Source organism: Myotis yumanensis, unplaced genomic scaffold (assembly GCF_028538775.1).
Source record: "Myotis yumanensis isolate MYYU_CA2020_CCGP unplaced genomic scaffold, mMyoYum1.0.hap1 SCAF_1, whole genome shotgun sequence".
NCBI lineage: Eukaryota > Metazoa > Chordata > Mammalia > Chiroptera > Vespertilionidae > Myotis > Myotis yumanensis.
In genome coordinates, this window is record NW_027223752.1 from 71,174,177 (window position 1) to 71,191,644 (window position 17,468).

At 37.0% G+C, this 17,468-nt stretch overlaps 1 protein-coding gene across 19 annotated transcripts in view; it reads right to left on the bottom strand.

Moving 5' to 3' along the window:
* The window catches only part of MGA (MAX dimerization protein MGA), a 144,815-nt gene that overhangs the window by 13,751 nt on the left and 113,596 nt on the right, over nucleotides 1-17,468 (bottom strand). For 8 of the 19 annotated variants that reach the window (XM_070424787.1, XM_070424771.1, XM_070424821.1 and 5 more), the window contains exons 13-18: nucleotides 15,814-16,331; nucleotides 13,303-13,600; nucleotides 11,173-11,796; nucleotides 7,418-7,708; nucleotides 5,727-7,246; nucleotides 2,524-2,654 (exon numbers count right to left, since the gene is read on the bottom strand). In XM_070424787.1, coding sequence (XP_070280888.1) covers nucleotides 2,524-2,654; nucleotides 5,727-7,246; nucleotides 7,418-7,708; nucleotides 11,173-11,796; nucleotides 13,303-13,600; nucleotides 15,814-16,331 — 3,382 coding nt within the window. Of the gene's footprint in view, nucleotides 1-2,523; nucleotides 2,655-5,726; nucleotides 7,247-7,417; nucleotides 7,709-11,172; nucleotides 11,797-13,302; nucleotides 13,601-15,813; nucleotides 16,332-17,468 lie in introns of those variants that run through there. The other 11 variants (XM_070424841.1, XM_070424813.1, XM_070424806.1 and 8 more) reach the window with 11 other exon arrangements.

The window sequence follows — 17,468 nt, forward strand, 5'->3', positions numbered from 1 at the left end:
ATGCATATATTTAGTTTTATTAGGTATGTAGGATATATCTCTAAACAGAAAATATTACATAGCACATTAAACATTATATATTAAGTATAGGGTATCTTTATTTTTTTTATTTTATTTTTTTTAAAATATATTTTATTGATTTTTTACAGAGAGGAAGGGAGAGAGATAGAGAGTTAGAAACATCGATGAGAGAGAAACATCGATCAGCTGCCTCCTGCACATCTCCTACTGGGGATGTGGCCGCAACCCAGGTACATGCCCTTGACCGGAATCGAACCCAGGACCCTTCAGTCCGCAAGCCGACGCTCTATCCACTGAGCCAAACCAGTTTCGGCAAGGGTATCTTTATTTAACTGATCTGTTCCACTCACCTTACATTTGAGACATGTTGATACAATTACAGTTCTAGTTCAATCATTTTAAGTGTAAATTTTCCAAAATTTATTTTTTCAGAATGTTAGTAGTTGCTTAGGTTGTTTACAAATTTTGACAATGCTGCAGTGGATAGTCCCATACATGACCCCTTGTACATGCTTTTTTAGGGCATATATCTAGGAGTAGAATAGGTGAATACAAGGCGTGTACATCTTCAACTTTAGTAATGTCACACTTCTCGCCAAAGGTTTTAACAATTTACACTCCCCACCTGTAGTATGTTCCCATTGCTCCACAATTAGTACTATCAGAAATTTCAATTTTGCCAATCTTATGGGTGTGAAATGATGAAGTCATTGTGGTTTAAATTTGCATTTCCCTAATTCCTTGTGAGGTTCAACAAATTTTCATTGTTTACTGGCTATCCAGGTTTCCTCATGTGAATTGCCTGAGATAACCATTACTTCCTTTTCTAACTGAATTATTTTTTTCTTACTGACTTGTAACAGTTTATATCCTTGATAGTAATTCTTTGTCAAACACTGTAAATATTTCTTTTACAGTTTAAGTTTGCCTTCTCACTGTTTTCTTGGTGTTCTAATAGACAATAACTTTTAAATTCTTAATAATCTGCTGTTTTACAACAGTTTGTGCTCTGTGTGTTTTGGTTATTCTTGGTCCTTTATTTATTAATTGATAAGAGCGAGAGAAAGATTTGTTGTTCCACTTATTTATGCACTCATTGGTTGATTCCTGTGTGTGCCCTGACAGGTCTTGGCCCTTTATTTCAGTTCATTAACTTGGTATACCTCCATTTAGTGAATTTTTCTTCAATGTCTTTCAATAACATCTTATAAAACTTTTGTTAATAGTCCCAGGTTTCTTTCTGTTACTATTGATAGTTTTTAGAAAACATTTTTTATTTGTTGCTATTATTTAGGAACTCAATTTTTACTATGCTGAACTTAAATATCCAGCCAATACTGCTAAACTTAATTAAGTCTAATTAAGTTTTTAAGAGATTTAAACTCTTTCAAGCTTAACCAGTAGGCAACTGAAGTAGCCTCCAATTAGCGCTCTGGAATAAAGAAAACTACTAGTAGGACTACTTTCCCCTCCCTTAGACTTTCTCAACATTACTTTATCTTTGTGACAGCATGGATGGACCTGGAGATCATTATGCTAAGTAAAATAAACCAGCCAGAGAAAGACAAGCACTGTATGATTTCACTCATATATGAAATCTGGTGAACAAAATGAACTAACAAGCAAAATATAGACAGACACATAGAGAGCAGGCTGACAGCTGTTGGGGGAAGGGGCGGGGAAGGGAGACTGGGAAGTATGGAGGGATTAAGCAATAAGGGGGGAAAAAGAGAAAAAAAACTCTTGGGCACGTACAACAGTGTGGTGACTGCCGGGGGAAGAGGGTAGAGGGCAGTGAAGGAGGGTATGGGGGAATAAATGGTGATGGAAGGAGACTTGACTTGGGGGTGATGTACAATACAGTGTACACACGATGTGTTGTGGAATTGTGCACCTGAAACCTATATAATTTTGTTAACCAGTGACACCCCAATAAATTTTTTTAAAAATTACTTTCTCAACTCATTACTACTTTATATGGTGGTTAATGTCTTAATCTTTTAAAGATAATGGAACTGCCTGGCCGGCATGGCTCAGTGGATGAGCGTCAACCTATGAATCATGAGGTCACGGTTCGATTCCTGGTCAGGGCACATGCCCTGGTTGCCGGCTTGATCTCTAGTGGAGAGGTGTGTAGGAGACAGCCAATTGATATTTCTTTCTCATCAGTTTTTCTGTCTCTCTATTCCCCTCCCTTCCTCTCTCTAAAATCAACTTAAAAAAAAAAAGACTTTGTCCAAGCTTAAGTACCTACAAATTAGCAAAACTAGTATATGAATACCAGTGTGTATAGGTTCCAAACGCTTATTATTCATATTTACATTGTCTCCTAGCAATAACCAAGGCAAGTTAATTACCTCTGAATTCCAGCTCCCCTCTCCTCATTTACTAATCAGAAAAAAAGCTAGAGCAATAAAAAACCAAGTTAGTTACTCCACAGCTCCTAAATAAAAGTTTTGTTTATGGTCAAAAAATAATAACCCAAAAAGAAATAAAACTTACGTCTGTTTAAAAGTCTGTGTGTGGGTAGCTGTGGTCTTCATATGCTCAACATTAATTTCCTCAGAGAACTCTTCCACAGTCTCAATGTCCACCTGTTCCTCCTCATCCTCAATGAATTCTACACAGTTTTCCTGAAACACAACATTCCAACAGTAAATAAAGTATTGGGAAGCAAGCACACCTAAACTATTCAATTGAATGCTCCCCTTGTAAAAACCAACTAGTGCCAAGCACTGATCTTATACCAGGAGTACTGATAATCCTAAATTTGTTAATCATAAGAGGGAATTAACTCATAAAAATATGGATGAAGCTAAAAACTAAGAATTACATAAATCACATGTAGTATTAAACATTCACAAAAGCATACTCAAGGCAGTTATGGCAATAAAAATATAGCCCAAAAGTCTGTATTGATGCCTAATAGATAAAATTCAGTAATAAATATATTAAAACTGCATAATCCTTAAGATTATATAGCAGTAAAATAAAATTTGGCAAAGGGGAAAATAGAAAAAAGAAAAATTCAGGATATATTTTAAGGGTGCTTCATGATAGACTCATGGATACAGACTGATGGTTGCCAAAAGTCGGGGAGGGTGAGACTGGGTGGAAAAGGTGAAGGAATTAAGAAGTACAAATTGAAAGCTACAAAATAGTCACAGAGATATAAAGTACAGTAGAGGGAATATAGTCAATAATATTCTAGTGCCTATGTATGGTGCCAGGTGGGTACTGGAAATACTGGGGGAACACTTTGTAAAGTATATGATTGTCTAACCTCTATACTATACAACTAAAACTAATACAAAATAATACCGAATGTAAACTGCAATTGAAAAAAATGTTTAAAGAGTGAGTCATAGCTAATCACACACCGACACCCACAAAAACATACTCAAGGCAGGTATAGGAACAAAAATATAGCTCAGTCTTTAAAATCTCTCAACCCCACAGGAGAGCTTCTGAAGAATTTCAGATAGCAAAAGCAGCTCAGGCTTGCTCTACTTGCTAATTATTCTAAAAAACGAGCCAATCAGAAGGCATTTATTGAGCACCTGTCACAGAAACTCACTGTGCATTTTATATAACCAAATATACGGATTATGAGATATGCAGATATCTTTAAGTCCACCTTTAAAAGTAGTGTTTACTATGCCAGAAACTAAAGAGGGAAAATGTTATCTATAATCACACTGTTCCAAAGAGGCACAACTCAAAAATAAAGCATCCCAATCACCTTAATAATTCTATATTTAAGCTTGTTGTAAAAATTACTTACCCCCAAATTATGGGCTTCATAAGGCTGATAGACCCTAAATGCAAGCCATCATTTATGTCCCCCAATTTAAGCACAATTTAAACAATGTATCTTAAATTTAAACAATGTAAACAACGTGTATTAAAATTAACTGCAAAAAATTTAACTCTAAGAACCTAAATCATCAGATTCCCAAAAGAATCTAAAGAGTCTGGATAATATGTTGATAGATGCTTTATAATATTTAAACTGAAGAATGTCTGTCTACTGCATGGCTTAAACTTCAGACTTTGTAAATAACATCCAATAAACTTCACAATGGAAGTTTTAAATTAAGGAAGCTACTCACAACTTTCCTTACACTATTTCAATATAATGTTAATCACAAGCATAAAGATATCATAATTGTATACATGTACATAAATACAATGTAGAATTTAGATTTTAGAGATTTTTTAATATAATGTTCTTCATTTTAAAAAAGTCAGTGTACCTTGTATGTCATATTCCCTATTATGAAATTCAAGCAATGCAACCCTGTATAAAAGACACTCTAAATGTTCTATTAAGTCAATTTTATGATAGCAATAGTTTTCACTGGTTTTAAAGTTGGACTGTTTTTGGTCTGATGCTAACCCAGGCTGACTTACAATGGGAGACTCTGCAAGACTATCTATGCAATCTAACTCCCAAACTCAGTGAATTCAGATTCTTCACAGCTACCTACAGATGTCTATCCTCAAAAAGGACTAGACTAGAGGAAGAATGTAAGGCATATGCTATAGAACCATCCAATTGTAGGGTTAGGTTGTCGTTTTATAAAAGACAACTGAGGTTATAGAAATAACCAACACAAAAATATTTAAACATTTTAGAGTTTTAAAATACTATTTTTATGTTTTATCTGCATAAGGTGGTTAGTTATTAACATAGAAGGACTAGGTAACAAAGGCTCAGTGAACAAGGAAGTGAAATTCTAAAATAACCCACTGCATTACAATCAGTGCAAAGGCCCATATTATCTGCTCCTGAAGAGGGACTCATTCCTTTTAGATTTCAGGGCATCCCACAGGCATCTGTATAACCTCCTTATGATTTACAGCAGATCCCATGTCAGGGTCAGCAAACACAGCCCACCACCTGTTTCGGTAAGTAAAGGTTTACTGGAACACAGCTACTAAACTTATTCACTTACTAATGTTCGTGGCTGCTTTTATGCTACAACAGCAATTGAGTCTAGCCTGTAATTCAGCCCTTTACAGAAAAAGATTGCCCAACTCCTGCCCTATATCACACTGACTCAGTTACTTAGTTCAGTAAATACAACCCTAAATAGGGAACCTACAAAAATGGCTTCAGAAGAATAAATTATAAAGATCATATTAAAAAGGAAGACCACCGAAGTTCAGAATATAAATTCTAAAAACTATTTAATTTTAGGAGATAAAGAAAAACTTAAGGCACAATCATATTAAAATATTGGTATTTTCCATTGTTCTCCAAAAAGAACATGTCTCTTAAGTACAGGTAGATAAGTTCTCCCCCAGTTCTAAGGTCACCCATTACTCTGTTTTTTATGCATCTACCAGATGAGCTACAATCACTTTATATAGAAAATGTCAAAAAAATAATTGGGATCAAATGGTAGTAGTAGTTTCAGGATTTCCTTTTTTAAACCTAACTTGACAGAGCATCACAAGCATCTATCTTCAAAAGGCTTAAGCCAGCCTTTCCATAATATCAGACAAATCTCAAAGAACAATATAAGCTCAATAAATGTTACCTGACTGACACAGCCTAAAACTACAAAGTCATTTAATCATGATCTAAATCTAGGCATCCAATTGAATGTATCAAGGTCTTAGTGATCTTCTGAAAAGCTACTGTCTCTAATAAATCATTTAAATCCTTGAGGTTTCAGTCACAACAAAAATGGGCTCACCACCTTTTCTACATCATCAACCTCCTCACTCTGGTAGTCAGAAACAACATCCACAATCTCATCAATAGAATCATCGGTTTTCTCATTCTCATCTTCCTCATCGTCTTCTTCCAAATCCCAAACACTGAAGTCGGCACTGCTTCTCCCACCCTTCTTCTCTTGCTTTGGTTGTGACTGTTCTCTTGAGAGCAGTACATGATCTTGAAAATGTCCTTCACCTCGGCTCCCTTTTGTAGCTCTTCTAGGAACAATGGCAAAGGTTGCAGGACTAGAAATCCTACTCCAAGAATCACATTCAGTTTTTAAAACTCTGGTATTCTCAGTAGTTTCACTTTTTCCAAGTAAACCAGAGATGCATTGTTCTTGTTGAAACACATCTGAATTTTCCTGACAAGTCTTTGTTTCTTCAATTAACTGCTCATCTGCCTCTTTCTTGCATTCTTGTGAAGTTCCAATACATTTCTGGGTCAATGGGCCCTTCAGGTGTTTTCTCCATCTTTCCTTAAGACTGTCCATTAGAAAGTCTCCACATCCCTTCTCCTTGGCCTCTGACTGTGGATTAGATCGATGCTCCTCCACAACTATGCTCCCTGATAATTCAAGTTTACAGTCTTCCTTAGAGATAAGTGGAAATTTGTTTGATTTCTCCTCTGAACTGTCTAATCCTTTCTGCTGTTCCACTTTCACATTACCCAGTTTTTTAAGCTGCACATTACTTATACTTTGGACTGTCATATTATTGGCTCTTTCAGAAATGGTCTTAACTTCTAGAAGAGTCAGTTTTTCTTTAGAACTATTATGATTCCTAATCCCACCTTCATTAGCATCTTTACAGTCTTCACTTGTGAGTGACCCAGTGCTATAGGAGTGCCCAGAAGGTTTAACAGTTGCAGGACCTTCTTTTATAAGAGATTCTTCATCTAAATGATCACCCCCATCTTCCAAGGAATCATTCAGAGTTTCTTCTGAGGCCGTAGCTCCTGAGTTTTGCTTTACAGCATTAGCCTCAGAGTCTACAGCTTCTCCATCTGACTGTAGGGCCTTTGCCTTCTTAGTTTCCTGCTCTCTTTTTAAAAAGCATGTTCCATCTTTCTGGTCTGCATTCTGGGATTCTCTCTTCATCTGAAGAGAAGCAACATGTTGAAGAATGGAGCTGGGAACAGGCTTTTGTCCTGGGAGCTGCAACAAGGCAAAACTACCAGACTGGAGAGGAACGAGGCTGGCTGTACCAACAGGCTGCCCTCCTGAGCTATAGGTTATTTTGGTTTCAGAGCCTGTTTTATTTGCAAGGCTTTGTGGCTCAGGAGGGGAAATCCTCAGGGTCAATGTACCAGACTGAGACACAAAACTAGGTGCAGAAGAAAGCAATGATGGTGCCTGAGTGATGACATTCACTGCTGGAGAAGCCCCAACAGCTTGAATTACAGGACTCATAACAGAAAAAGTAGAGGATGAAGCAGTAGTTGGTGGAGTCTCTGAAGGCTTAGAAGGAGTGGGTAACCGGATTCCCACCACAGACCCTGGTAAGAAAAAGAAAACATTAAATCACCACTGCCCCTATCAAGACTTCCAAAGTATACTTTTCTTTTTGAACAGATGATTCTGAGAGACCAATCCTGGAGTATTAACATACCATATGGCCAAATAATTCAACCAAAGAAAAACTCATCAAAAGATCTCCAGTTTTATACCTGGGTTACGAAACATGACAGGCTGTAAGTTGGGTTGGGTATTAGAGCTTCGAAGCTGATGCAAAGGGAGGAGCTGAACAATCTGCCCATTAGGGTGCCTGAATAGGTTCATTCCACTTGGGCTCCTAATAGGCTGCAAGACCATCCGGTGTCCTGGAAGTTGTGTGTTTGAGACAGGTCTGACATTAGGAGAACCCTGCTGCACTGGAATCAACAACAATCGAGGTCCAGCACGTTTCACTGGGTTAGGAGAAACCTGTGGAGTAGCCACTGAAATTTGAGGGGCATTTTCTGAAAAACAGAAAATAGAAACATAGTATCAGAATTTCCCTTTAACACATGTAGGAAAAATATTGTAAGATCTGATCATGCTACAAATAACTTCTAATTTGAATTATAAAGTTATTGAAATCCTGTACCTCTATGATACACTATTTAGTAGTCCTATGGCTGAGAACAATTTATCTTAAAAGTATTAACCAGACATTGCAGAGCCTTACATTTAGACTGGAAAATAAAAAAAACATCAACTGTCAAGAGGTGCCCTTAAAAAGACAATGCTGCCTAATGAAAACATGGACAGCCCTCTAAATCTGGATTATCATTAAAGCTAAAGAGGGGAGACTCTTTCGCCCTCCCCATGTGGGAGTCTGTGCTTGTTCTTCAATAAATCTCCGCCTTTGAAAAAAAAGAGAGAGATCATTCATGATAAATTCTCTTCTTCAACTTTAAAATTCAGGCTGTTAATACTTACTAGTCTTAAGACTTAGTTTCACAGGGCATGATCAAATAAGATAAAGTCAAGAACTAAAAGTCATGAAGTATAAAAAACTTCAAACTTCTTGGCTTTTAAAATTCACTGACAATTCAGCAGTGAAAAAATGTGTGGAGCTCTAACCGGTTTGGTTCAGTGGATAGAGCATCGGCCTTCGGACTGAAGGGTCCCAGATTCGATTCCTGTCAAGGGCATGTTCCTTGGTTTCGGGCACATCCCCAGTGGGGGGTGTGCGGGGGGCAGCTGATCGATGTTTCTCTCTCATCAATGTTTCTAACTCTCTATCCCTCTCTCTTCCTCTCTGTAAAAAATCAATACAATATATTTTTAAAAATTTGTGGAAATTGTTTTTCACAAAGAAAACAATGCATACCCCCACCCCCACCCCCCCAAAATAAAATGAAAGCAAGAGACATCGAAGAAACAGGGAAATAAAGCCTGGTTAGGAAGAGGCAAAAGATAGTTTTAAAACAAACAGAAAAGCAAAAGTTTAATGCAGAAGATGTGAATTGAGAGATTTAAAACCATTAATAGTACCTAAAGATGCACTTTAATGTTTGGAAGAGATATTTAGAAATACTAAAGACATAGGAAAAATAATACGAATAATGTACAGATAGATTTCTGATCAAGGGGATGAAAAGGTAGGAATAATAATAATAAGCATAAATGAAACTGGTCTAATATTACCATTCAAATTAGGGAAATTACCTAACATTATTAATAAATCTTTTCATTTGTCACTAAATAGAAAAATCATCAAACCAAAAATATACAGATTTAACTTAACATATAATATCCCATATGATAGGCATTCTGCCCATGAAACATCAAATTTCTAAAAGAAAGACATATTCCTAACATTTACATGACAAATTACATATCGAAGATCCAGGACTTCTCTTGAAAACAAAATAAAACACAGACAACAAACTATTTCTAAAAAAAAAAAAAAAAAATAGTGTGCAATTTAAAAACATTTATGTATAGTATGTGAATTAAGAAACATATTAAAGCATTAATTTCCTGAACATTTCTATTTAAATTATGATCTGGAGAATGATTCAAAATTAAATTACTCTTACACATCAATATCTCTCTCTCTCTCTCTCTTTCTCTCTCTCTCTCTCTCTTTCTCCTTTTCTCTCCTCTCCCACTGTTTCTAAAAAAAAATATCCTCACTCCTCAGATGAGGATTTAAAATGATATAAATAAACAAACAAACTTAAAGCCTGGCTGGTATGGCTCAGTGGTTCGAGTGTCAGCCTGTGCACTGAAGGGTCATGGGTTTGATTCCCGGTCAAGGGCATATACCTAGGTTTCAGGTTTGATGCCTGGCCCCAGACAGGGCACCTGCATGTGGGAGGCAACCAATCAATGTGTCTCTCTCACATTGATGTTTCTCTCTCTCTCTTCCCCCCGCCTTCCCTTTCTAAAAATCAGTGGAAGAATATCCTTGGGTGAAAATTAACAAAAATAAACAAACAAGCAAGCAAACTTAAATAATGAGTTGATTTAAATAAAAATATTAAATCAATATAGTACAAAGGGGAATAAGAGCAAGATACATGAATATATAATCTGAGCGACTAAAATCCAAGAAACAATGAACTACAAAAAGCTAAATGACTTTATAGTTTCATGACAGAATTAAAAATATAAAGAAAGGTTGGATTAGGAAACATGATTAGTTAAAACATGACAAGATATAAACCTTGAGATTCCATAGGATATCAAAACAGCTTCATCAATAATGATCTCACTTCCAAAAATGAATATTAAACTAACCAATTTTATATGCTTATTAGGAGAAGCAGAAGACAAACACATTTAATATTGTGATTCACTTCTCCTTTCAATAGAACTTCAACTTATAAACAAAATCCAAGTCACTTCTTTCCTCAAATGCCAGCAGGGATTTGGACCATGTCACTAAAGGCAAAAATATTTAGTAGTAAAAGTATCACTAACCAAGAGAGAATTGCTGTTGGCTATTTATTTCCCCGTAAAGCCTGCAAAGTCTCTCACTCTTTTCCATAAAAGTCCTCTCCAAGTACACTAAGAAAACTACTTACTTTAGTTGTTGAATTAGGATAGAAAAATTACCAAAATGTGAGATATTCCTATTTCAAATTCACTTAACCTAAGTCAACAAGAGAAAAATTTTAATTTTGACTAAAAAGTTGATAAGCATATAAAATATTAGTCCTAAGCAAAGAAATATGCCTTATTTCTTTCAATCAGTTCATGTATAATAATTAAGTAGGAGAATAATGTCAGTCATATATGGGAGTTGGACTGATTCACAAATGATTTTTACTAAGCAAGGGACCCAGAATTTTAACCTTCAGCAAGGACAAAGAAAAAGCCTTCAGCTTGGTTGCAGCATAGGCAGAAGCCTATAATCTTTCTTCTTTTTTTTTTCAATTAAAAAAAAATACACTACCCCACTCCTAAAAAGGGAGCACAGCCAAGGCTCTCCTTGTGTGCTCTCCTCAGAGATGTGCATCCCTAGCTCTCAGTACACAAAAGATTGCACTTTCTCCAGTGTCTACCTTAATGGCTGCTCTACTACTGGCTCAGAGCTCCACTCCCATATGTATCATTTCAGTATCCTTCATCCACCATTTCCATTCTGATGTTTGAGTATTTTTAATATCTTGAAGAAATCTCCAGAACCACTAAGTCATCTGTCAAAACTGTTCAATTTGTCACTAAGGTACCATTTATGGTTTTTACTAGTGCTCTATAACAAGGTTGCATAGATTTTCAGTGATTTGTCCTAACCCTGTATTAACCATGGGCTCTCTTATTTTTAGTGTTCAGTTTTGCAGAATGCAAAGGTTTTCAGGAATACATGTATCATGTTACAGCAGAAACACCTACACTGTTACCCTGATATATCTATAATCCTATCACAAACCACAAAGTTATATGAACAGCTGTATAGTAAACCAGCTAGTTAACCTCTAGGCCTTACCTGGTCTCTGGCTCACTGGTGGATTCCCATCAATTCCTGAGAGTATAATGGGAACAGAGCCAAGAGATGAAGTTGGTGTGGTCACCATGGAGGAAGATGCAGCTGTGGTCACCACGACTATGGAGGTGGAAGCAGTGGAAGCAACAGGAAGAGTTATGGTTGGAGATGCCACCAAAGACTTAGGAAAAGCAACTGAAGTCACGGGAGTAGTTATCCCAGTTGTTTTGATAAGGTTCACAGTGCCTGTAGATTGGGTAGATGTTACAGGAGTGCTGGTATTAGTTTCAGAGACCTCAACAACCCCTGCAGTGGTGGCACCAGAAGGATAAGTAGTTTCTTTAGTTCCCACGTCAGACATAGCAGTCTTAGGTGTCACAGCAGTAACATTCTCTAAAAACACTTGAGGGGTGGTAGTAGTGACAGCAGCAGTCACAGGGCTGCACACCTGAACTGCCTCAGAAGAAACCACAGGTGTGACGACCATTACTGGAGAAGGTCTGATACTGAACTTCTGTGGCCCTGTTAGGGGTTGGGGTGTGCTAACTCCAGGTATCTTCTGCTGCAGGGCTCCAACTTTACTCATCACAAACTGTGTGAACACACCACCAGGAGAGGGTCGTGCCGCTGCAAATAAAAATTTGCAGGTCAAAAATCTTCAGTTCTCATATTTTATCCTCTTTGTGATTGTGTTTATCAACATTTATTGTGTGCACCACTGGGTCCACTTCTTACGGGTACTACCTACCTGCAATATACATGTCAATTTCCATACACAGAAATCAAAATACTTCCCTCAGCCCAACCTTTATAATCTAACAAGAAAGGAATTAAAATTTGGTGTTCCTACTAAAAATCTTTTGTCTGCACAATATAGCCATATTGCCAGGACACTAAAAAGACACTACAGCTGCCCTGGCCATGTGGCTTAGTTAGTTGGAGTACTGTCCTGTACACCAAAAGGCTGTGGGTCTGATTCCTTGTCAGGGCACATGCGTAGGGTGGGAGTTCAATCTCCAGTAGGGGTGTGTACGACAGGCAACCAATAGATGTTTCTCACATTGATGCCTCTCTCTCTAACTCTCTAAAAATCAGTTAAAATGTTCCCATCCTCAGGTGAGGATTGAAAACAAATTTTAAAATTAAAATAAAAAGATAATACAGCAGCACACAACTTCAAACAGATAAAGATCCCCCCCCCACTCTAATTTAAAAAATTTTTCCACCACTTCTTGCTAACCCAGCACCTCCACCTCTTTATTGCAGTCCCCTTATAAGACAGTTAGATTTACTGTCTTATTTTTAACATGTATGAAAACATTTTTCATGAGAGGACAGAATAGGACTGTTTATTTTTTAAATCACCACTACTTTATAAAAAAAGAGATAAAATGGGTCCCTTTTAAGGCATTCAATGCCTATCCCTCCATCTTCACATAACTCCAGCATTCAGCCAGAGACTTCAATTTCCTATTAGAGGAAAAAAATATAGTAATAGACAATTTTACTTAACATTCCTAAATAGATTTGAAACAACAAAAAGAAATTCAATAAACCAATTGTATATACTCTCAATGCTAAAACACAAAGGCTTTCAAGAGAGTAATTTATTACAGACTCTAGCACTAAAGTTAAGCAAAAGATTTTCATTCAGAGAACAGGGATGAATAGAATAATGTTCCCGAAATTATGTTTTCCAAGAGCCTTCTATACTTTAAGCCTATACTAACTCAACCCACTTTGATTCTGCTACCTCTATTGTTTAACAAGTTCAAGGAACATACATATGATTGGTACCAATAACACCAGTCCTTATAGAAGAAATATTAAATTAGGGAAAAGTATTTAAGACTATGTATTCTCCTTTTAAATATAAAATTAAAAACAAAATTTAAAGCCTACGTTTTTTTCTGCATTAATAAAAGTCTAAAAGTCTGGGCAATAACTGTAAAACTAACAAGTTCAATTCATCTAGTGTTATACATCATCAAGGCATTCCCAAAATATTTGAGCAAGACAGATATTGAGAATAATGCCAAATTTTTTATTCCTCTAATTTTCATAACCCCCATACTATATCCACAAACCAAGAAGCAAGTCCAAGTTCCAAAACATATATACAGCCCAACTTACCAATTGGTCTTTTTGCCGGGACAAATGCCTTCAGATTCTTCCCAGGGTGATTTGTTGCAGTGCCGGAAGAGGATGCCATTTTGGAATTGGATGTTGAAGGCAACAGGGTACGTGGTTTCCTGGATGCAGCCACCTTGGCATTGGATGCTACCTTGGAGATGACAGTACTGAGGGTTGAGAGGTCCAGGACTGAGGGTCGCAACCTGCCTGTGATATAAGCAGCTAGCCTATTGGCTGGATGCAATGCCCCCATCTGTCCCAATAGCAACTTAGCCTGCGGGTAACTCTTACCATTAACCTGAAACAAGTGGCAAAGAGAAATTCTGTAAAGATAAAATTCTCTTGCTAACTCATCTCCCTTGACAGGGGTTTCATTTTTACAAGGTTTTAAAAATCTATTTTTCAGATTTAAAGGGAAAAAGAAATGGGCTTTTCCCACTTTGTATAATCTGAGTAATCAGGAGGTGGAAAAAAAAATACTATTATCTGATATTCTGAACTAATCTCATCCTTCATTTGGTAACTGGGGAACAGAGAATCTTAGAAACTCATATCTGCATCGCAGAAATGGGAAAGATATGTCAAATCTAAGCAATCATCCAATTGTTTTACTTGCCAATAAGCAATTCTGATTATTAACAATCACCAGCAAAAATGACTAACTGTATTCTCCAGATTTTCTGACAAGACTAGAAGGCATAATGAAGCCCTCTCACAAGGGTCCTTTTAAGCTACCCTTCCCAACATTTGGGAAATATACAGTGAGTCTACTTTAACCTAAGTCACAAAGTAACCTCAGTTTTCTAAAAACTCAACTTTGAAGATACTGTCTTCATCTCTTGGATAAAACTTGGGGTTGGCTCAAAATAAATGCTAGTAGAAACTCATTGCAATTTTTAAAATAGTCACTAAATTGTCAGAAGAAAGTAAATCAATGAATGAAGATTTTTTTCTATTGCCTGAATTGATAGACTGCCTATTTGGGTCAGCAGGAAAGTTTTTCTTAAAAGAAAGAAAAACAAAAACCTCCCAAGTTTCATACCCATGTTTTCTAAGTCATATTGCTGGATGACTAAAGAAGATATCCCTTTTTGTCCCTCCTTTACATCATTTAAAAGGAGGAGGGGGTAGAGGGAGTTGGAAAAACTCAAACTCTCCAAACTAACAGGGAATTGGTGAGGAGAATCACTACAGCAACCCACTCTCTCTCCAAGGACACAAAACGTAATTACTCTTTGCTACTTAGGTAAAATTGTGATTATTCCTAGACAATTGTGATTATTCCTAGAAATATCTATGCCTATGTTGGTACAAAAAAAATGTGATCTTTCTATCCTAAAGTAAACTTTGCTGTGTTCTTCAGGCTCTGTGGAGTCCAGATCAGATATCCATAATCTGCTCCTTTGAGAGACTTGCTCTAAAGAATACTCAGCAGCTTCCCCAAAAGCCTACAGTGGCCTGACTGCTTACACAAATTCACATTTTATGATGGCTTTCTGAGTCTTAGACAGAAGAGAACACACAATTTCTATGCCTGTATTTCAGGGAGTCTAGTCTCTCTAGAAATGATTTCAGATAAGTCTTGGCTCTCAAAGTATTTATCAATAAATGCAATAAAGAGAAAACCCTGTTCTCCTCATTATTAAAGACGTAAGAAATACCAACAGAAGCAGTATATAGGACCACCAAGAATAAACTGCAATAAAAAGTTTTTAACTAAGTAGATCATCCATATTGTTATTGGAATAGTCCTTAGCCCAGAGAAGTGGGCAACCTAATACAATCAAGTAACCTTAGCAACAATGTCAGACACTTCTATACATTTGCTATGCTGATATAAAAGTGCACTTAATGTCTCTGAGCAAAAGGAGAAAACCTTTTTGACTATGACTAAATTTTAATTCAGAACTTCTCTTTCCAAAGGCTTTTCTACATGCCAGGGTAATTTTACTAATATAATCTGCCTGAATTACTGAACAGTAGGATAGAGATATTTGTCCTACAACAATGATTATACTGACAAAAACCCTATGAATTATATTTTTAAAAAGTACTAAAGCAAGCAAATTGTGGCTCATTTAAAAAAACTTGTATGATTTGAATAACACCTTACTTAAGTTTTCTCCAAGTTTCCAAACACATACTGCCTACTTTAAAATCAATTTGATCTCATTTTATTTTGAAAGCTTTCTTCTAATAATAATCTCAAGAACTAAATTGAATCCCTTACTATCCTTGCTTGGTTGCCAAAGTATCACTAGAACCAGATAATAAAGTTTAAGAGGAGCAACTTTCTGAGGAGACGAGGGTCTATATTTGTTTATAAGTGTGACAAAAATTCACTCTAGCTATGCTTCTAACCTAGACCTATTACAAAAAGAGATAATGATTTTGTCACTCAGTTCCCAGGCAGTGTGAAAACAAGTTATAAAAGGCCCCGAGGGCTCTGAAAAATAAAGATGTTACCTAAATACAAAAAAGTGCTACACCCAGATTAAAGATAATTCTCACCTGGATAAGCCCAGATGTGCTTGAACTGGGTTTACGTTTATAGGCCACAAGTTTCCCTGCAGGAGAAAGCCCTGCATAAAAGGGCAGACCTTTGCCTCCATGTAATCTCTCCCTCACTGAATCCAGGGCATCTGTCTGCACAGGAGAGATATCATCCATTTTCCCAGGGGATAATGGACCATCAGGAGTCTCTGATCCAGATTTCTCAGCCATATCATCTTGGTCTTGACATGATGGCATAGAGATTTTCACACGAGAAGAATAAACAGGGGGGCTCTTCTCACCCCGGCTCTTTCGCTGAGAAGCCAACTCAATGATGAAGCTGCCCACCTTAAGTGATTGTGGCATGTTGCTATTGATGTGCTGGGATAAGATGCTCAATATCTTGTTCCGATCCTCCTCCCAGTTGCAGTCTGAGATGATTTCTATCAGTTTGGTGGGACCACCAGGTGACCTCTGATGCACATAGGAGGTAGAAGAGGATTCCCCTTCATTACAGGAAGACTTCCAGCTCTTTTCTGATAAGAAATTGAAAGATATTTGTGCATCAAAGCAATTTACACTCAACTTTGAAAGATTTTTACTTTCTCTAAGTTCTCAGAAAAGTACCAGGGGTATAGAAATTCAACAGTTGCCCAATGTCCCATTCCCATGTATTTTCAGTGGTAATATAACACTCATAACTTGGGAATTTTCCAGGAAAAAGATGGCAGAGAATCAGATTATAATAGTCCTCACTCTCCTGCTAACTAGGCTTTCTAATAAAAAGGAAATAGTCCTACTTAAGACTGTTCTAAAAACCCATACCTATTACATGAAAAAGTATTACCTTTCTAACAAATGACCTATAAGCAAGGTTAAAGCTTATTCGGTACTAAAGGCCCGGTGTATGAATTTGTGCATAGGTGGGGTCTGGAGACCACTCGGGCAGGGCCGGTGGTGGGGGTGAAGGTGGGGGATCAGGGGCTGGGCCAGCAGGGGGAAGGGGTCCCAGGAGATTGGGGGATGATGATCAGGCTGGCTGGCCGCCCCAGTGCGCATCATAGGGACTGGTCATTCCAGTCACTTGGTTTTAATATATATAGATCGATAGTTTAATGTTCTGCTATCCATATAGGCAAAGCAAAGATACTTGCCAGATGCTTTGTAACATGTGATAGGCAATCAATACCAAAAAACAGCAAAACAGTGTTCTGGTTTAAAAACACACACACATAAAGTGCACTCTATCTCTAGTTTCTACTGCAAATAGTTCTGAATCACTTTTTGTTTTCTACTTCTGAAATACGTTTGTACATCTAGATGTGATTGCTCCACTTCTATATCATATGCAGATCACTCAATTCACCATGTTTTATATGTTAACTAGATGTCTACTTAACTAGACACCAAGATTTCTACAGCTGAGCCTCTCAACCAAAGTTCTACAGTTACAGGTATGTCAGCTATAAGATTCTGTCAGCCTTCATACTAGTCGTGCTCTCAGGCAGGATCTCTCACCATAGCAGGCTCCTCTACTTACCTTAGAGTACTACAAAAACATTTTCACTTTTTGTGTGTATTATGCTTTCTAAAAAAAAAAAAAAAGTTGGAAACCACTGCTGCTTTAGTGTCTGAAGTCTTAGGAAGCAAAACCAAAAACAAAGTTAACTCCC